We start from the raw sequence: 14,612 nt of genomic DNA, 5'->3' as shown, positions 1-14,612 counted from the left end.
TATTGCCAGAAAAATTTTATAAGAATGTAAGTTGTTTTTATTCAAATGCCCTAGGTCATACTATATTTGTACAGTGTTACATTTTCAAAATATGGAGATACACTCACAAAAAATAAGCCAAGTCAATATATTCCAGTGACATTAAATGAACTAAATGATTATCAGTTGAATAAAGTACTTCCTTTCCCAATGTTAAGCATAATGATAAATCATAGCATTATAGAAGACTCAGCACAGACACTGGGCAAACAAGTCGATAGTTGCGTATGAGAAACCATGTGGCAGGAACAATTATTTTCTTCAGATTCTGATGAGGAGTGAAGGACACAGTTGTTTAAGCAACTGGCTCAAGATTACATGCCTGACAATAAATAATCCCACCCCAGAGCATGTCTCTTTATAAGTAAACTCTAGCAAACAGTACGTCCATCATCCTAATTGCTCACCTTGGGCATCTTGCAGCCCCGCTTGGTACCTCACTTTCCCAAAGCCCCTCTCCAGTCCCCTGGCCAGGTCTCTCAGTCTCTCCCTGAAAAATGTCACTCCAGTTTGTCCACTTGTCTCATTTGCTTCACCAACCCCGTGACCCAGTCCCTTTATTCTCTAATTACAGCTATGAGTTCTTATTTTAAAAACTATGATTCTCCACATTTCCACATTTTCTTAACAGTTCTTTAAATCCCAAAGTTAATCTGTTTTTTAAAACATCAATGTCACAGTGTCACTCTGCTTTTGAACTCAAGAGTTGCACTCTCTGTTTCAAAGTCAATCATGGAAAATTTTACCATGACAACCAAGACCCTGCCTTATCTGGCTCTGGATTCTTTCTTCAATGTCTTATTAGTCACCTCCCTCACTCCAAACCTATCCACCACCCCATGACCTCTTCTCAAGTCACATCAGCCTTCCTTCAGTCCTTACAGAGAGCAATTTCTCCTTCATATTTTACATTCAGCTTAAATGTTACGTCCTCAGAGAGGCCCTCTTAACGATCTAGCTGAATAGTTGCTCTCTGTTTTTTCTCTAAAAATACAGTCTGTTTGAGCCTTTCATAGCCTTGTTCTTATTTTGTAATTATTTATTTCATTGTTCACTGATTTATTGTCTGTGTACTCAATGAAAATGTAATCTCCAATAGGGAGGAGCCCTCTGTTTATTTTCTCACTCTGTATCTAGCATCTTGAACAGTGTCAAAACATGCCAGACACTCACAAAGAGTTCATCATCAATGTACACTTGACATACTATAATCCATGTGTCTTTGGCCACAGATAATAGTATCTTCTGAATTGTTTTATAAGGAAATAATTATGAGATATCCAAAACGGAAATTCCATATCAATTTTGAGATTTAAGCCATTTGCTTATTTGGAACTGAAATAAAATTACTTTTTAAAATTTATTTTTTGCTATTATTTGGGAGGTGGAGGGGAGGTAATTAGATTTATTTTTTAATGGAGGTACTGGGGACTGAACCCAGGACCTTATGCATGCTAAGCACAGTGCTCTACCACTGAGCTACACCCTCCCCTCCCAAACTAAAATTACTAATTTTCAAATATTGAAAATATTTTGCAGAGGAATATACAAGAAGCCACATGCATGATTTCCTTTATTTCAATCAATGTATATATATATATATATATATATATATAAACACTGGCAAATATGGGCATCTCATAAGCAATTTTTCATTCTATCTTTAGATAACTTTAGATTCTATACAATTTAACTCAATATTTTATAATTTTCTTTTACTAAGTCATATTCTTAATGAAAATTACAAATATATCAGATACCATGTTTTTAACTGGCACTCAAATTCTGTCATATATACATATGCATATATACATCTTAGAAGTCACAAGTTGCCCAGTACTCATGGAAGAATTGTTCTCAAATTTTGTGGTAAATCATAGTTACCCATGGAGTTTATTTAAAAAGAAAATCATCTGACCAGGTCCCGCCCCCAGAGGATTTCCATTCAGCATATTTGAGGTGAGGTCAGGCCACTATATTTTTAACAAGCTCTCCAAGGATTTCTGATTCACATTGTCTTAGTAGACACTTTTCAAACTTCTCTAAGTGAGTTTAGATGCTAAAAAAATTTAGGATTCAATTCTTCCTTCTTTGAGCAGAATATGGTTCTTGGTTATCTTCAGGTAAGTAGAGCTTATTAATGACATTTCAAATTATTTTCAGAGCTCTTCCTGAAGAATTTTCCCCTAACTCACCGTTATGTCTACACTGTTCCATTTTAAGTTCCTTGATTATGTCAACTGCCTTCCTACCTCTGGGCCTTTGAACTTGATGTTCCCTTTGCCTATAACATCCATCCCCAGTTCCAGAGGGCTCTGTTATTATCCACCCATTATGGTTCTCCCTCTGTCATCTTGTCAATTCCTAATTGAGGCGGGTCGTTCTGTTATCAGCTTACTTGTCAGAAAGAAGTCTCACCATTTACACATGACTTTGTGTTTCACTAAAATTTAAGGCCCCTTTGAAAACAGACCTTGTTTTCTATTCTTAACCTTGTATTCCAAATACAGAACATGCCACCTGGTGTACAGCGGGTCTCAGAAAATGTTACATCTTATATTCATTCCTGAACAAATCATTCATTAGTTTTTCATTTTTTTCGCTTTTATTTGTGATTTTTCCACATAATTCAGAGATTAAAAATCTGAACATTAATTGAGAGTTAATGCATGCTTATGTCATGTCTTAAGTTGGAAACCCAAAACCAGAGAGGGATGGAAGCTGGCTTGCCCCGTCAAGGCTATAATTAGCACTCACAGTCTAAGGCTTGGCCCACTATTTCTTTTTCTAGCTCAGATTATTGTTCAAAATTATATCCTGTATATTTGACAACAATTACATTTGCTAAAATCACATGGAAGCTGTCATACAGCGAAGAAATGCTGGATTTAGTTTTTTGGGGGAAAGTGTGTTCTGCATCATTTTTCTGTGTCTTAAGATTTTTGTTGTTGTTTTAGCTATTTTATTTTACCTCCTCCCCATCGCAGGCATCTTGCTAGATCATTGCCGGTCCCAAGAGGCAGAATAGCCACTGGAGGATGCTTGACTACGTTAGCCTTTTCTGTAGAATTGAAAAGTTAAAATAAACTTTTGATCACAGATAGAACAACAATAACAAAAAAAAGAAGGCAGCTTGGCAAGAAATGAAGGCATTCCAACAGGTACTTATAAACAAAAAGTTATATTTTATAGATATATACAATTATAAATTATGATTAGTTTGTGTATCTTTCTAACAATTTATAAAACAAATAAATGACCTAAGTCACAAAGTGACAGGAATTTTCAAGACTTATACATGAGGAAAACATTTTAAATACATTAACACAGTTAAAAATTATGGGGAGCTTGATTAAATTGCACTGAAATTCTCAATGGTGCAGGAATATGCAACATAGGCATACACACACAGGGACATCACCAGAGTGCAGGAGTAGGTTCCTATATGCAGTCCTTTTGCAGCATCAACTCGAGGTGCATTCTACTTTAAGGGATAGAGTAGCTTGAAAACAGTCAAGTTCTAAAAGCTAGTGAAGTACTAAGCTTGGTTGTGTTGTTCCCACTCATGGTGCTGCCAGAGTCAACAACATACAGGCTGGATAACTCTGATAGCACAAGGTTTTGACTGAGATTCATCTTTACATAATACAGCTTTTGGGTTCAGTAAAGCTACTTATCACTGAAATTCCACCTGCTTTTGTTTAAATCATAATATGATTTAATGAATTGAATCTCACAAACCTGCATTACTTTTTATTTATTTTTTCTGCCTTCTCAGCCCCTCAAAATAAGTAGATGTCTTTGTGTAAGAATGGGGAGGGAATACACTACTTAGAGATGTGCCACGTATTATTATATTGTATTAGCCGAGGCCTAGACTTTGGGAGTGATGCAAAGCAACAGTACTCTACTTTCTTCACTATAATTCTCTCAAGTCCTCAGATACTGTTCAAAGCAACTCTTTAATTTTTTGCAATTCTTGAATTCTGGTTTTCTCCTTATATATAGAATATTAATACTACTAATATTGTTCATTGAAGTCCAAAGAATACAATTTTCCCTGTTTTTTAAAAAATGTTAATAGATTAAAGTTATTAGATGCTTAACCAACAGTGTGCTGACAAAATGTTTTCATTTTTAATTTAATATTTTTGAGCGTATGAAAGGGTAGAATATTCTCAACTGCACTAAATAAAAGTTTGCTTCAATATATATAGATAGCAAAACCTCTTTTGAATCAATTCTTTCCTTTTTGTAAAAGGGCCTGTTTCTACAAAAGAATTGATGAATGCACATTTGGAAATACCTGAGGGTTTACTAAATTCCACGAGAAATGAATGAGAAAAGAAGGATTTCGAGATAATTATAAATTATTTTGTCAGTTAAAAATCTGAAATATAGAAGATTAAACTAAACCAGTAAACAGTGTGCAACCTGCCAGACATCTAATTATACCACTGTAGTGTCCAAAGGTATGGATGCATTAAATAAATAAAACACACAGAATTTAAGGTTGCCCTTCTCACCCAGCTACATTAAATATGTTTTCATTACCTATGCAGTCCAAAATCCACCCGACAGTTCCATCTCCACCGCAGGCTAACACTCTGAAATCAGGAACATCACGGAAAAAGTTTAACCTGAAAGATAAGCATGTTACAGCGCATGATTGATATTTCAAAAGTAGGACATTTTTAGTTTTGTACATTTAGCATTTCGTCTAGGGAAAAGTTTTCATTTTATTGAAAAATATTAAATTCTTGTCTAGAATAAAATCCTATGATAAAGGTACTAATATGTATTAATTTAAACATTGTCAATGTATTCTAGATATAATTCTATAATAAATATATATTTTTCTCTTATCAATTCTAAAGTTAAAAAATAAGACTAATACACTTTAATAATTTTGCTAAGATATTTCCCAAGTGTGATCTGTATACAGTTCACATAATCGAGAGTAACATATATAATGCTGTTCCATTTAATAATTTTTATTAATCAAAAATTCTTTTTTGAGTAATTATATAAATGTAACTATAAGGTTGGTAAATATATCTTTAAGAGGTTTCTGCCTTTTCCATTACTGGGAGAAATTGATCAGGCTGCACGGGGGGTTCTAGCCAACTGTTGTCAGTGTTTCCTTCTGACTTTGAATCTGCAAATAGAAGCCAAGCCTCCCCTTGTCTTTTGACCTGGAGGGCAGCGTGTGCCACCCCAAACACTCAAGACTGATTGCTGGGTCAGCTGTGATAAACGCCTGCTGCTTCTGCTGCGACTGCATGCAGCGTGCTTGTTAACGGAACCCACCTTGGGGAGGACTACAAAGGTAGGCAATACGGCCAGCTGTACAATCATAAATGCCTATTTTGTTGCAAAAAAAGAGTTGAAACAGGACAGAAATATTTGGAATGTGTCTCTTCACTTTTTTTGCCCCAGAGAAAATGATAATAATATAATATAGTCGGCCCTCCGTATCTGCAGGGCCCAGTTCTCTGGATTCAACCAACCAGGGAACAGAAATATTATAATTTTAAAAAAAAGTCCAGAAAGTGTCAAAAGGCAAAACTTGAATTTGAGGAGTGGCACCTATTTACAGAGCATTTATATTGTATTTACAACTATTTACATAGCATTTATATTGCATTACGTATTATAAGTAAGCTAAAGATGATTTAAAGTATACCAAACACTATGCCATTTTATGTAAGGGACTGAGAGCATCTGAAAATTTTCATTTTTGTGATTGTCCTGGAGCCAATCCTCTGCAGATATCAAGGGACAACTGTATGCGGTCATCAAGAAAGTTTTCTATATGTTTACATATATAAATGTACGTGTTAACTGGATCACATACATATTTTAAACATAAATGGGGTTAGCTATACATCCTTTTAATTTATTGAAGTGCATTATTTTGACTTAAAAGTGTCAGGGATCTTTCCATGTCAGTGGATATATCAGGATTTATAATTAGTGACTGTGTTAATAGGGTGTATATTCTACGATTAAATAAGTCATTTCATGTACTTTAAAACTAGTGTTTCATTATCACAAAAAAGTATTGCAGTTAACAATACTTGAAGTGCATTTATGTGAACACGTGCATTATGTCTGAAGGCTAATCTTCCAGAAGGGAAATGTCCCACTACATCACGTTATCCTCTGAAGAGCTCCCACTGTACAAGGTGTGAGTGTACATTTCCCCGAAACTCCAAAACACTACACACAAACCACTTTATGATATTTCTTCAAAAATAGCGTGGCGCCATTACTACGAGATTACACTCCTCTGTATACTAGTGGGTTGAACATATTTTTGTAAGTTTACAGAACATGTGTGACCTCTTTTGTGAACTGCAGCTTCAAGCCTTGTACCTCTTTTCCATGAAGTTTCTTGTATTTTACTATTATAAACTCTTTACATATTATGAGTGCTATTTTCATTTAAATTAGCATCATTAGAAAAAAACAATTTGTTAATATAATACAAACAGTGCATAAATATAATAGTAATGTACAAAAATCAACTAAAGCCCCACCCCTTGATAATACGAGCCACAGATATGTAGAGCATGAAATTTTCATGTATTTCCTCATATACTGTATTGTGGTTGTTTACCATTTGTTAGACATACTGCAGTATGTTCTTCCAGACTACAGGTTAGTCTGCTTTTATTATATATAATAAACACGTATGTATCAACTGCCCACCCCAGAGGGTAGAACTTTTCTAGTAACTTACATATACCTCAGTGTTCTTTCACTAAAGCATCTCCTTCCTCATTGACAAAGTTGAGCACTGTTCTAAATTTCAGGTTATCATGTGCATGCCATAGACAAAACATTGTTTTCTGTTTTGCTTTTTCTTCTTAGCATTGTGACTAAGATTCCTCCATGTAATTGCTGAATTTCCATCCATGTAAGTTGAAGTTATTTTTATTTCTATTGTTGTATATACTACCATTTATGTGAATGTACCCTTTTAAATCCACATCAATGGACATTTAGATTGATTAGTTTTATGCTCTTATAAAAAATGCATTACTGGGCACACTTTCCAGTGCTCAAGGACAATGACTACTTTTGGAGCAGTGTGTAATTACATGCAACTTTACAAGATAATGCCAATCTGTTTCCTAGAGAAATCATACCAAAGCGTCTACCCACTAGGAAGGCAGAAAACACTGTGCTCAGCCCCTCCTAACATACTTTTTAATTTCTAATGGCACACTTTAGGATTTTATATATTTCCACATTTGTGAAATGTCTTTCCATATCTTTTGTTTCTTTTCTCTACTTTTCTTGTTGATTTGTAAAAATTCTTGACGTATTCTTGATTTTAACCCGTTTTGGTTTGTTTGGTTTTTGTAAATACCTTCTACAGGTGGAAAAGTTTTTTTTTTTAATTTTAGTTTCTTTAATGTGTGTTTTAATTAAGAAGATTCTAGTTTTAATGGATACAAATTTATCAATTTTTTAATAAATGGATAGCAGTTTAGCCTGTTTTTTAACAAGAAATATTTATTTCCTCAGAGGTCAGAAAAGAAATCATATATACTCTCTTAAAATTTCAGCTTTACTTTTTTATATAGAAATTTTATGTGGTTATGCAAGATATAATGGTGTTAGGTATTATATCGATGATTGAGTGGAATATATAGTACATATAAAATATTCACCGTATTCTTTTGTGGTGGTGTCAAGAAGGAATCCCTTTCTTTCCTTTCTTCGCTGTCTTCCTTCCGCCCTCTGCCCTCCCTTTCTCTTTCTCCATTCCTCCTTTTCTTCCTTCCTTCCTTCTTTTCAACTGTTGTGCACCAATTTTTCTCTTCATTTTGAAATCCATCTTTTCATGTATTGGGTAATTCAACTTTCTATCATGCAAATCCATCATAAAAAAATTTCCATATATGGGTATTTTTCTTTTTGACTTCTATTTTATTCATGAGCTTGTCCATCTCTGAATAGTATCCTACTCATAACAATGACTATAGCTGCATAGTTTGTCCACTACATTCATTGGGCATGAAAACTCTTTGCTACCATTTCTTCTTTGCTTTTTTATAACGTTTTAAAGTTAATTTGTCATAGTCCATAAAAGTAAAAATAAAAACAAAAAAAATCACAATTAAAAAAATTAGAGTTATATAGATCAATTTTAGAAGAAATAACATCTATATGATGTTACTGATTTCCTTGTCCATGAATATATGAGTTTTCAATTTACTTAGATATCCTTTAATGTCAATAAATTTAAAAATTTTTCTGCATGTGGGTCTTACATGTACTTTGTTAAATTTATCCTTGGTTGTTTTATAGTTTTTGCTGGTATATCAACTTTTTAAGTTATTTATTAAAATTAATGTTTTCACTGCAGATATATATATATATTTTTTAACTTTTATGTATTGGTCTTATAAACAGCCAGTTTACTCTTGTTTCTTCTATTGCCTGTATTTTGTTTGTAGATTCATTTGCATTGCTATGTAAACAATTGTACTGTATGCTTTAACAATGGTACTATTAGTGTTATTCAATCCCTAGAAATGTTATTTCTCTCCCTATTTCATTGTTCTAGCCAGAGCTTCAATACTGCGTGGAATTAGAGTCTTGCTCCTGGACGGAATACTTCCAGAATTTCCCCACTGCACATGATGTTTGTTGTAGGGATTTTTATTTTTCTTCTTTTCTGAATGACACCATTTATAAGGTTAATAAAGTTTTCTTTTTTTCCTGTTACACAGAAGGAACTTTTATAATGAATCAGTATTGTTTTCTGTAGTTTTTGAGATATTGATATGGTTGATCTCCTTTAATTGGTAATGGGGGTATACATTTATATATTTCTACATTATTAAACCATTCTTATAATACTTTCATATACCTAAATTGGACACTGTTTACTAATATTTTTATAGACAACTGGGTTTGGTTTGCTAATATTTTATTTATAAATTTTTCATCTATATTCATGAACACGATAGACTTACTATTTTTCTTCATACCATATCTAATTTTTTTATCAAAATTATTCTGCCTCAAAAAGTGAGTTGCAGAACATGACCTTATTTTCCATTTTTTGTAGGCATCAGTATAATTTTGGAAGTTCTTTAAAACTGGTACACTTGCATGTCTATCCAGTTTCTGGTGAGTCTTTGATTTCTTTTTTTAAAATTAAGAGGTATTAAATAATTGTTTCAATTCCTTTAAAATTATTGAGAAAAAAATTCATGTTTTCTAATTCTTCTTAAATCAGTTTTTACCATTGTATGTCTGCATTAGTCTATCTCCTAAGTTTTCAAACATCAGGTCATTGAAGCCTACAAAAGCTTTTCAAATATGTCAGTAACTGAAAAGTTTACCACAGAGCTGAAAAGTTGACCATCACTGTTTCTGGTGAAACCCTAACCATCCATGTGACTCACCATTGCTCTTCTACTCCATGAAGATGTTTCATCTGTTATTCATTCTTGTTTTCTTTTAAAATTGTCATCTTTGGTTCTTCAGCAGCATCCTACCCCCAAACATAAACCCCATGTGACTATCAGACCAGCTTACTCTCCATAAATTGATTGCTAAATGGATTGAAATATTGACCTCTCTATAGAAAGTTCTTAATCCACTCGAGCCATGCAGTTTTCCCTAAAGAGTCATTCATTCCTTATTTCATTCATTCCTTGAATAGTAATCTTGGATAATTATGTAATCATTCTAAGCTTCAGCTTCCTTTTCTTTAAAATGGAATTAATACCATCTGCTTCATTGGGCTGTTTTAAGGAATAAACAAAATGTGTATGTACATTACACGTTACTCTTCAGAGGGTATTATGAACTTGGTAATTTTCTTCATTAAAAGGAGTATATGTATATATTATAGGTCAGAGTGCCACTCCTCTATTTCACTCCCCCACCCACAGTGTTCCAGCAAAATAGTCACTAAGAGAATTTTCTAACAAGCAAGGCTGGATAGACAGTGATGAGAAATCTCCTACCTCCAATCTGAAACTACTGGGAGACTGATATGGCATCAGGGACAGAAAATGCAGAGAAACACAGCTCTGACTGAGAATAAACAAATGCAAGAGACTTGGCAAGAGTCAAAATTGGGGGTGGTTTTGCATGAGCACTGACATTTCATTCATTGAGCTGCAAAGACCAGCAGATGAGAGGCTCTCAATTCCTAAGTCATCCTTACAATAGGGAGGATGATGGAAAGAGGAAGGTCTGAAAAGGTTCCCCTTTGTGGGAACTTTAGCACTGTGTTGTCTACTGTACTTTCCCCCTGCTGATTTCAAAGTTACACTTGAAGAATTAGTAGGTATAAACATTTTGTAATAAAATAATCATACATGGCTCCTGAATTTATTTTTTGCCATTTTAAGGAAAATTTTGTAAAAATTGAAACTTAAAATGATTTTCGAAGCAGATTAATGATTCTTGAATTTTCAATGTTAGTCATTATGGCATTGGTTCCCCTAGAGAGTGTTGTATCTGTGACAGCTAAATATGAAAGAGACCCCTACGTTGATGTAGGATTTAGTAGTTCTGTGTCCAAAGCCTTCTAATTGCATTTGCTCAACAGCCACCACTACCATCACATCCTATAAAAAGCAGGTGGTGAGATTATGATGCGTAAGACCACTGAAGGAAAATCAAAATGTTTCAATTAAGTCTCAGAAGTCTACTTTTCATTTTAAATAAGTGTTAGAATAAAACTGATACAGAAAAATTAGGAAGTTTTCATTTGTGCTTGACAATAGTATTTTAAAACACATGAGAAAAACTTCATAAGAAAGAAGAAAAACTGCAGCACTGATTACATTATGGAGAAGGTGTCTTATGATCAGATTTCTTAAATGACAATATGTAGGAATTTCTTCTTATTCCAATCTCACATTTTATTATTTAAAGAAAATAAATGATACTGCAATTTATATGTAATTCTGACATATCAGATTGAACATATAAAAATAAATAGATGTATGGCTACTAGTGTACATATTACACATTGCATATTATAAGATTTTATTGATAGAGGAAACCAACATGAGATTCATAAAAACTGTTAGCAGAGTAATGCAGACTGAATGCTCATTTAATTGTACATATTCATTCCTTGGTATTAAAGAAACACGGGGTTGAAAGATGGAAAAATGACTTCATCATATTTTACTCTCTTGTTCCTTCTTTTCCTCCTCTTGGTTTAGAAAAAAATAGCCTACTTCAAGAGCTTACCTTAAGAAAGGTCTGCATTCTGATTTAAGCATTTTGAGCCAGAAACAAGCATACTTATTGCTTATTATTCAGCTCAATGCATATTCATATTTCTCTATACACTTATATATTATTTTTACAGTTGTAAGATTATATGGCTTCACAATTCTCACTAAAGTCAGGCAGAATTTTCTGGTCTGTGATGTTACTATTGTTTTTGAAAGTATTTTTATTGACAAGAAAACCAATTCTTAATACCTTCCATCTTGTTTTCTAATACCCAGGCTGCATCTATGTATTCTTTGGTGTCACTGAGATCATTGATGCTGCAGCCAATTTGAAAAATATGTGCAAAAAGAGAAAAGTGCATGAAGCAATTATGTACTCCAATTTTTTTTCTATCTCATATATTACAAAATGGGTGGGGGGAGTATATGTTATCTTTTTCTGTGAGTCTAGGTTATGTCAGCTTCAAAGTGATGACTCAACAACTGTTATGTTCCTCCTGTATCATTTCAGCCTAAGGTGAAACAAATTATAACCATGTTCTCCCATCTCATATCTTTTGTACTTTATTTTACTGAAAAATCATAAAGTTTATGTAAATTAGGGAGTGCACCTGTTTCAACAAATTTCCTACAATAGAGGATACTGTAGGAAAGATGAATTTATAGTGTCTAGGGGGCATTTAATGTAGACAAGTGGGATACTTACAAAAACATAGGTCATTTGGACTCATCATTATAAACCCAGTAAATTCCAACACTGTTTCATCACATTCAAAAATAACTTTCAGAGTATTAGAGAAAAAAATACATTCCAATGAGCCATTAATAATTGAAACATTAATTTCATTATCACTGAAAATCTCAAAAACATCTTGTATGCATATGTATATTTTAGAAGAGAAGGAGAGAGGGACAAGAAAAAGGAGAGAGACAGAGAGAAATGACAAAGAGAAAATGAAAGACAGAAAATGAGAGAATATTTACTCCTGGGAAACCTGTGATGCTATTTCATTAAATAACTTTAATATTCTCCCTAGTGTAAAATGAATTAGAAAGAAGAAGTCAGTAACAATAGGCCCTGTAAAAGTAAAGTGGTCCAAATATTTGTTCTTTGTTTTTGACTAGTGCATAATTACTGGAAAATGAATGTGTTAATAGGAATATCAAATTCTCTCAAGTCATTTTTGAGTGAATAAAAATAAAGTAATACTTAGTTAAAATAGTTTTGAAATTTTTATTGGAACTATTCATGATTTCACTAGTATAATAAAACACTTCAAAAGAGCTTACTTTAAAGTATAAATGTATCCTGGTATGTGGAAAATAGTAACCCTTTTAGGATCTTACACACACACACACACACACACACACACATACACACACACACACACACACATATACATACACACACACACACACACACACATATATATTTAAGGGCCAAGTACATTAAGAACACGAAATAACTTGTTATTTTCCACTCATCTATAAATATAAGAGTTTTCTGCTAAAGTGTGAGGGAGTTAATTTGACTCAGTATTTACATTCCATATTTCATGCTAAAATATGCAGTCAAGTTTATGGTCAGGAATGTGTGTCTCCATCTCACAAAGTACTATATGCATGTACACACATCTACATATACATGTGTATATACATATGCATATATAACATACATGTAGTATACATTTGGAAATGCAATTAAAACATTTCTTTTCAGTTTGTAAGTTATATGACTACAACATAAATAGAACTGACCAACAATTTTAAAATGAAGAATGAAGTGAAACATACGATAAAGAGTTTAATGTAGCCAGAAACTAGGCATATTTACGATCTTTCAAAGAAGTTAACTTGGAAAAGCTCATTCTTAATACCTCCAATTAGAAAGCACAAACATCTGGTCTGTGGCCCAAAGGATAGTCCAAAATTAACCCCTACTATGTAGCAGCAAAAGTGATTAATTTGCTTGGGTCTGTTTGGCAAAACTATTCAAATCCATTTTGTTATCCTAACACTTTTATTATTAACAATCAGGATGCATTTTTATTTTGTATGCACCCGATTGTTCTACTAAGTTAACTTTAGAATGTGAAGTAAGAAGTTATTATGAATTAGGACATAAATCTAGATGTCTATGAAGAAAAAAATTTATTTTGACTAGGATCAAATACAAAACAATAGCTATAATTGCCTAAGAAAGAGAGATACATTAATGGATAATCCATCTACCTAGAAAAGTAATTTTATAAATGATATAGCACATGTATCAATTCACTTTTTTAATATGCATTTAGTACCCACAACTGTGTATCAGTGCATGGGTTAAATTCAAGACATTCAAAAGCAACATGGAGCCCTTACCATCAAGTATCTGACTGGCTTAAGTGAGAATAAAGACAAGAAAACATTCATTTCAGGCCACTGTGGGATGTTCATTCAAAAAAAGTTAATGCAGACTAAATGAAGAAGATCACGGTGGGCTAAGTAAAAACAGAGACACCTGAGTAGAATTTTAAAGCAATGGTAAAAACTAATCTGCTGATGAACTGGGAGACAAACATGAAGGAATTGAGTGAAGGGATAATACGTAAGAAGGAAGGGGAATACAGGATGCTAGGAAGGTGATTAGATGAGAAAGGAAGGCTGGCCAGCTTGAAATAACATCTTCAGAGGGAACAGGAAAGTGAATGGTCTCTCCATTCACCAAGTTAGTGAATAAAGTCAGTGAGCAAGTTCGGAAAAGGGTGAGAAAATGAGTTTAGTATTAGAATGTAAAATTTGAGATACCTGTGGAACATCAACATGGAAATGTAGACTAAGTAGTTAAGTACATCTGTATGGGGCTGTGGAGAGAAATCTGAGATGGAAGAAGATACTCAGAAGCAATCCATGTCCATCTGATGGTCAAAATCATGAAAAGAGGGAACACAGGCGAGAATTTAAAAGGAGAGTGCTGGAGCACAACAGACATAGATTTGCTCTTTTATGAGATTAAAACCCTAAGCAAATCTTTTCAGGTCTCTAATCATAAGCTTCCTCAACTGCAAATAAAGAAAATGCCTAAGTCATAAGGTGACAGTGTTTTGTAAATGCCAGAACACCAGGAATAAAGCAGAAGAGTCCGGGTAAACCTAACACCCTGGTAAACAAGGTAAACCTTGTTATGGTCACAGCAGTTGTAAGACCCTATGTGACCTGGCCTCTCAGGACCATTCTCATGTGCTCTCCCTATTCAGTCTGCCCCTGCCACCCAGGCCTTCTCGCTAATGTTCCCCAATCACATCAAATGTTCCCCTCATCGTGATGCTTTTGCTCTCACCCCTCCCTCTGCTCTAAATGTTCCTC

At 33.6% G+C, this 14,612-nt stretch overlaps 1 protein-coding gene across 1 annotated transcript in view; it reads right to left on the bottom strand.

The window, feature by feature from the left end:
• The window catches only part of DGKB (diacylglycerol kinase beta), a 586,586-nt gene that overhangs the window by 328,816 nt on the left and 243,158 nt on the right, over positions 1-14,612 (bottom strand). The window contains exons 18-19 of the mRNA XM_072964909.1: positions 4,594-4,679; positions 3,011-3,100 (exon numbers count right to left, since the gene is read on the bottom strand). Coding sequence (XP_072821010.1) covers positions 3,011-3,100; positions 4,594-4,679 — 176 coding nt within the window. The remainder of the gene's footprint in view (positions 1-3,010; positions 3,101-4,593; positions 4,680-14,612) is intronic.

This window comes from Vicugna pacos, chromosome 7 (genome assembly GCF_048564905.1).
Source record: "Vicugna pacos chromosome 7, VicPac4, whole genome shotgun sequence".
NCBI lineage: Eukaryota > Metazoa > Chordata > Mammalia > Artiodactyla > Camelidae > Vicugna > Vicugna pacos.
This window is presented reverse-complemented; position numbering and strand designations above follow the sequence as displayed.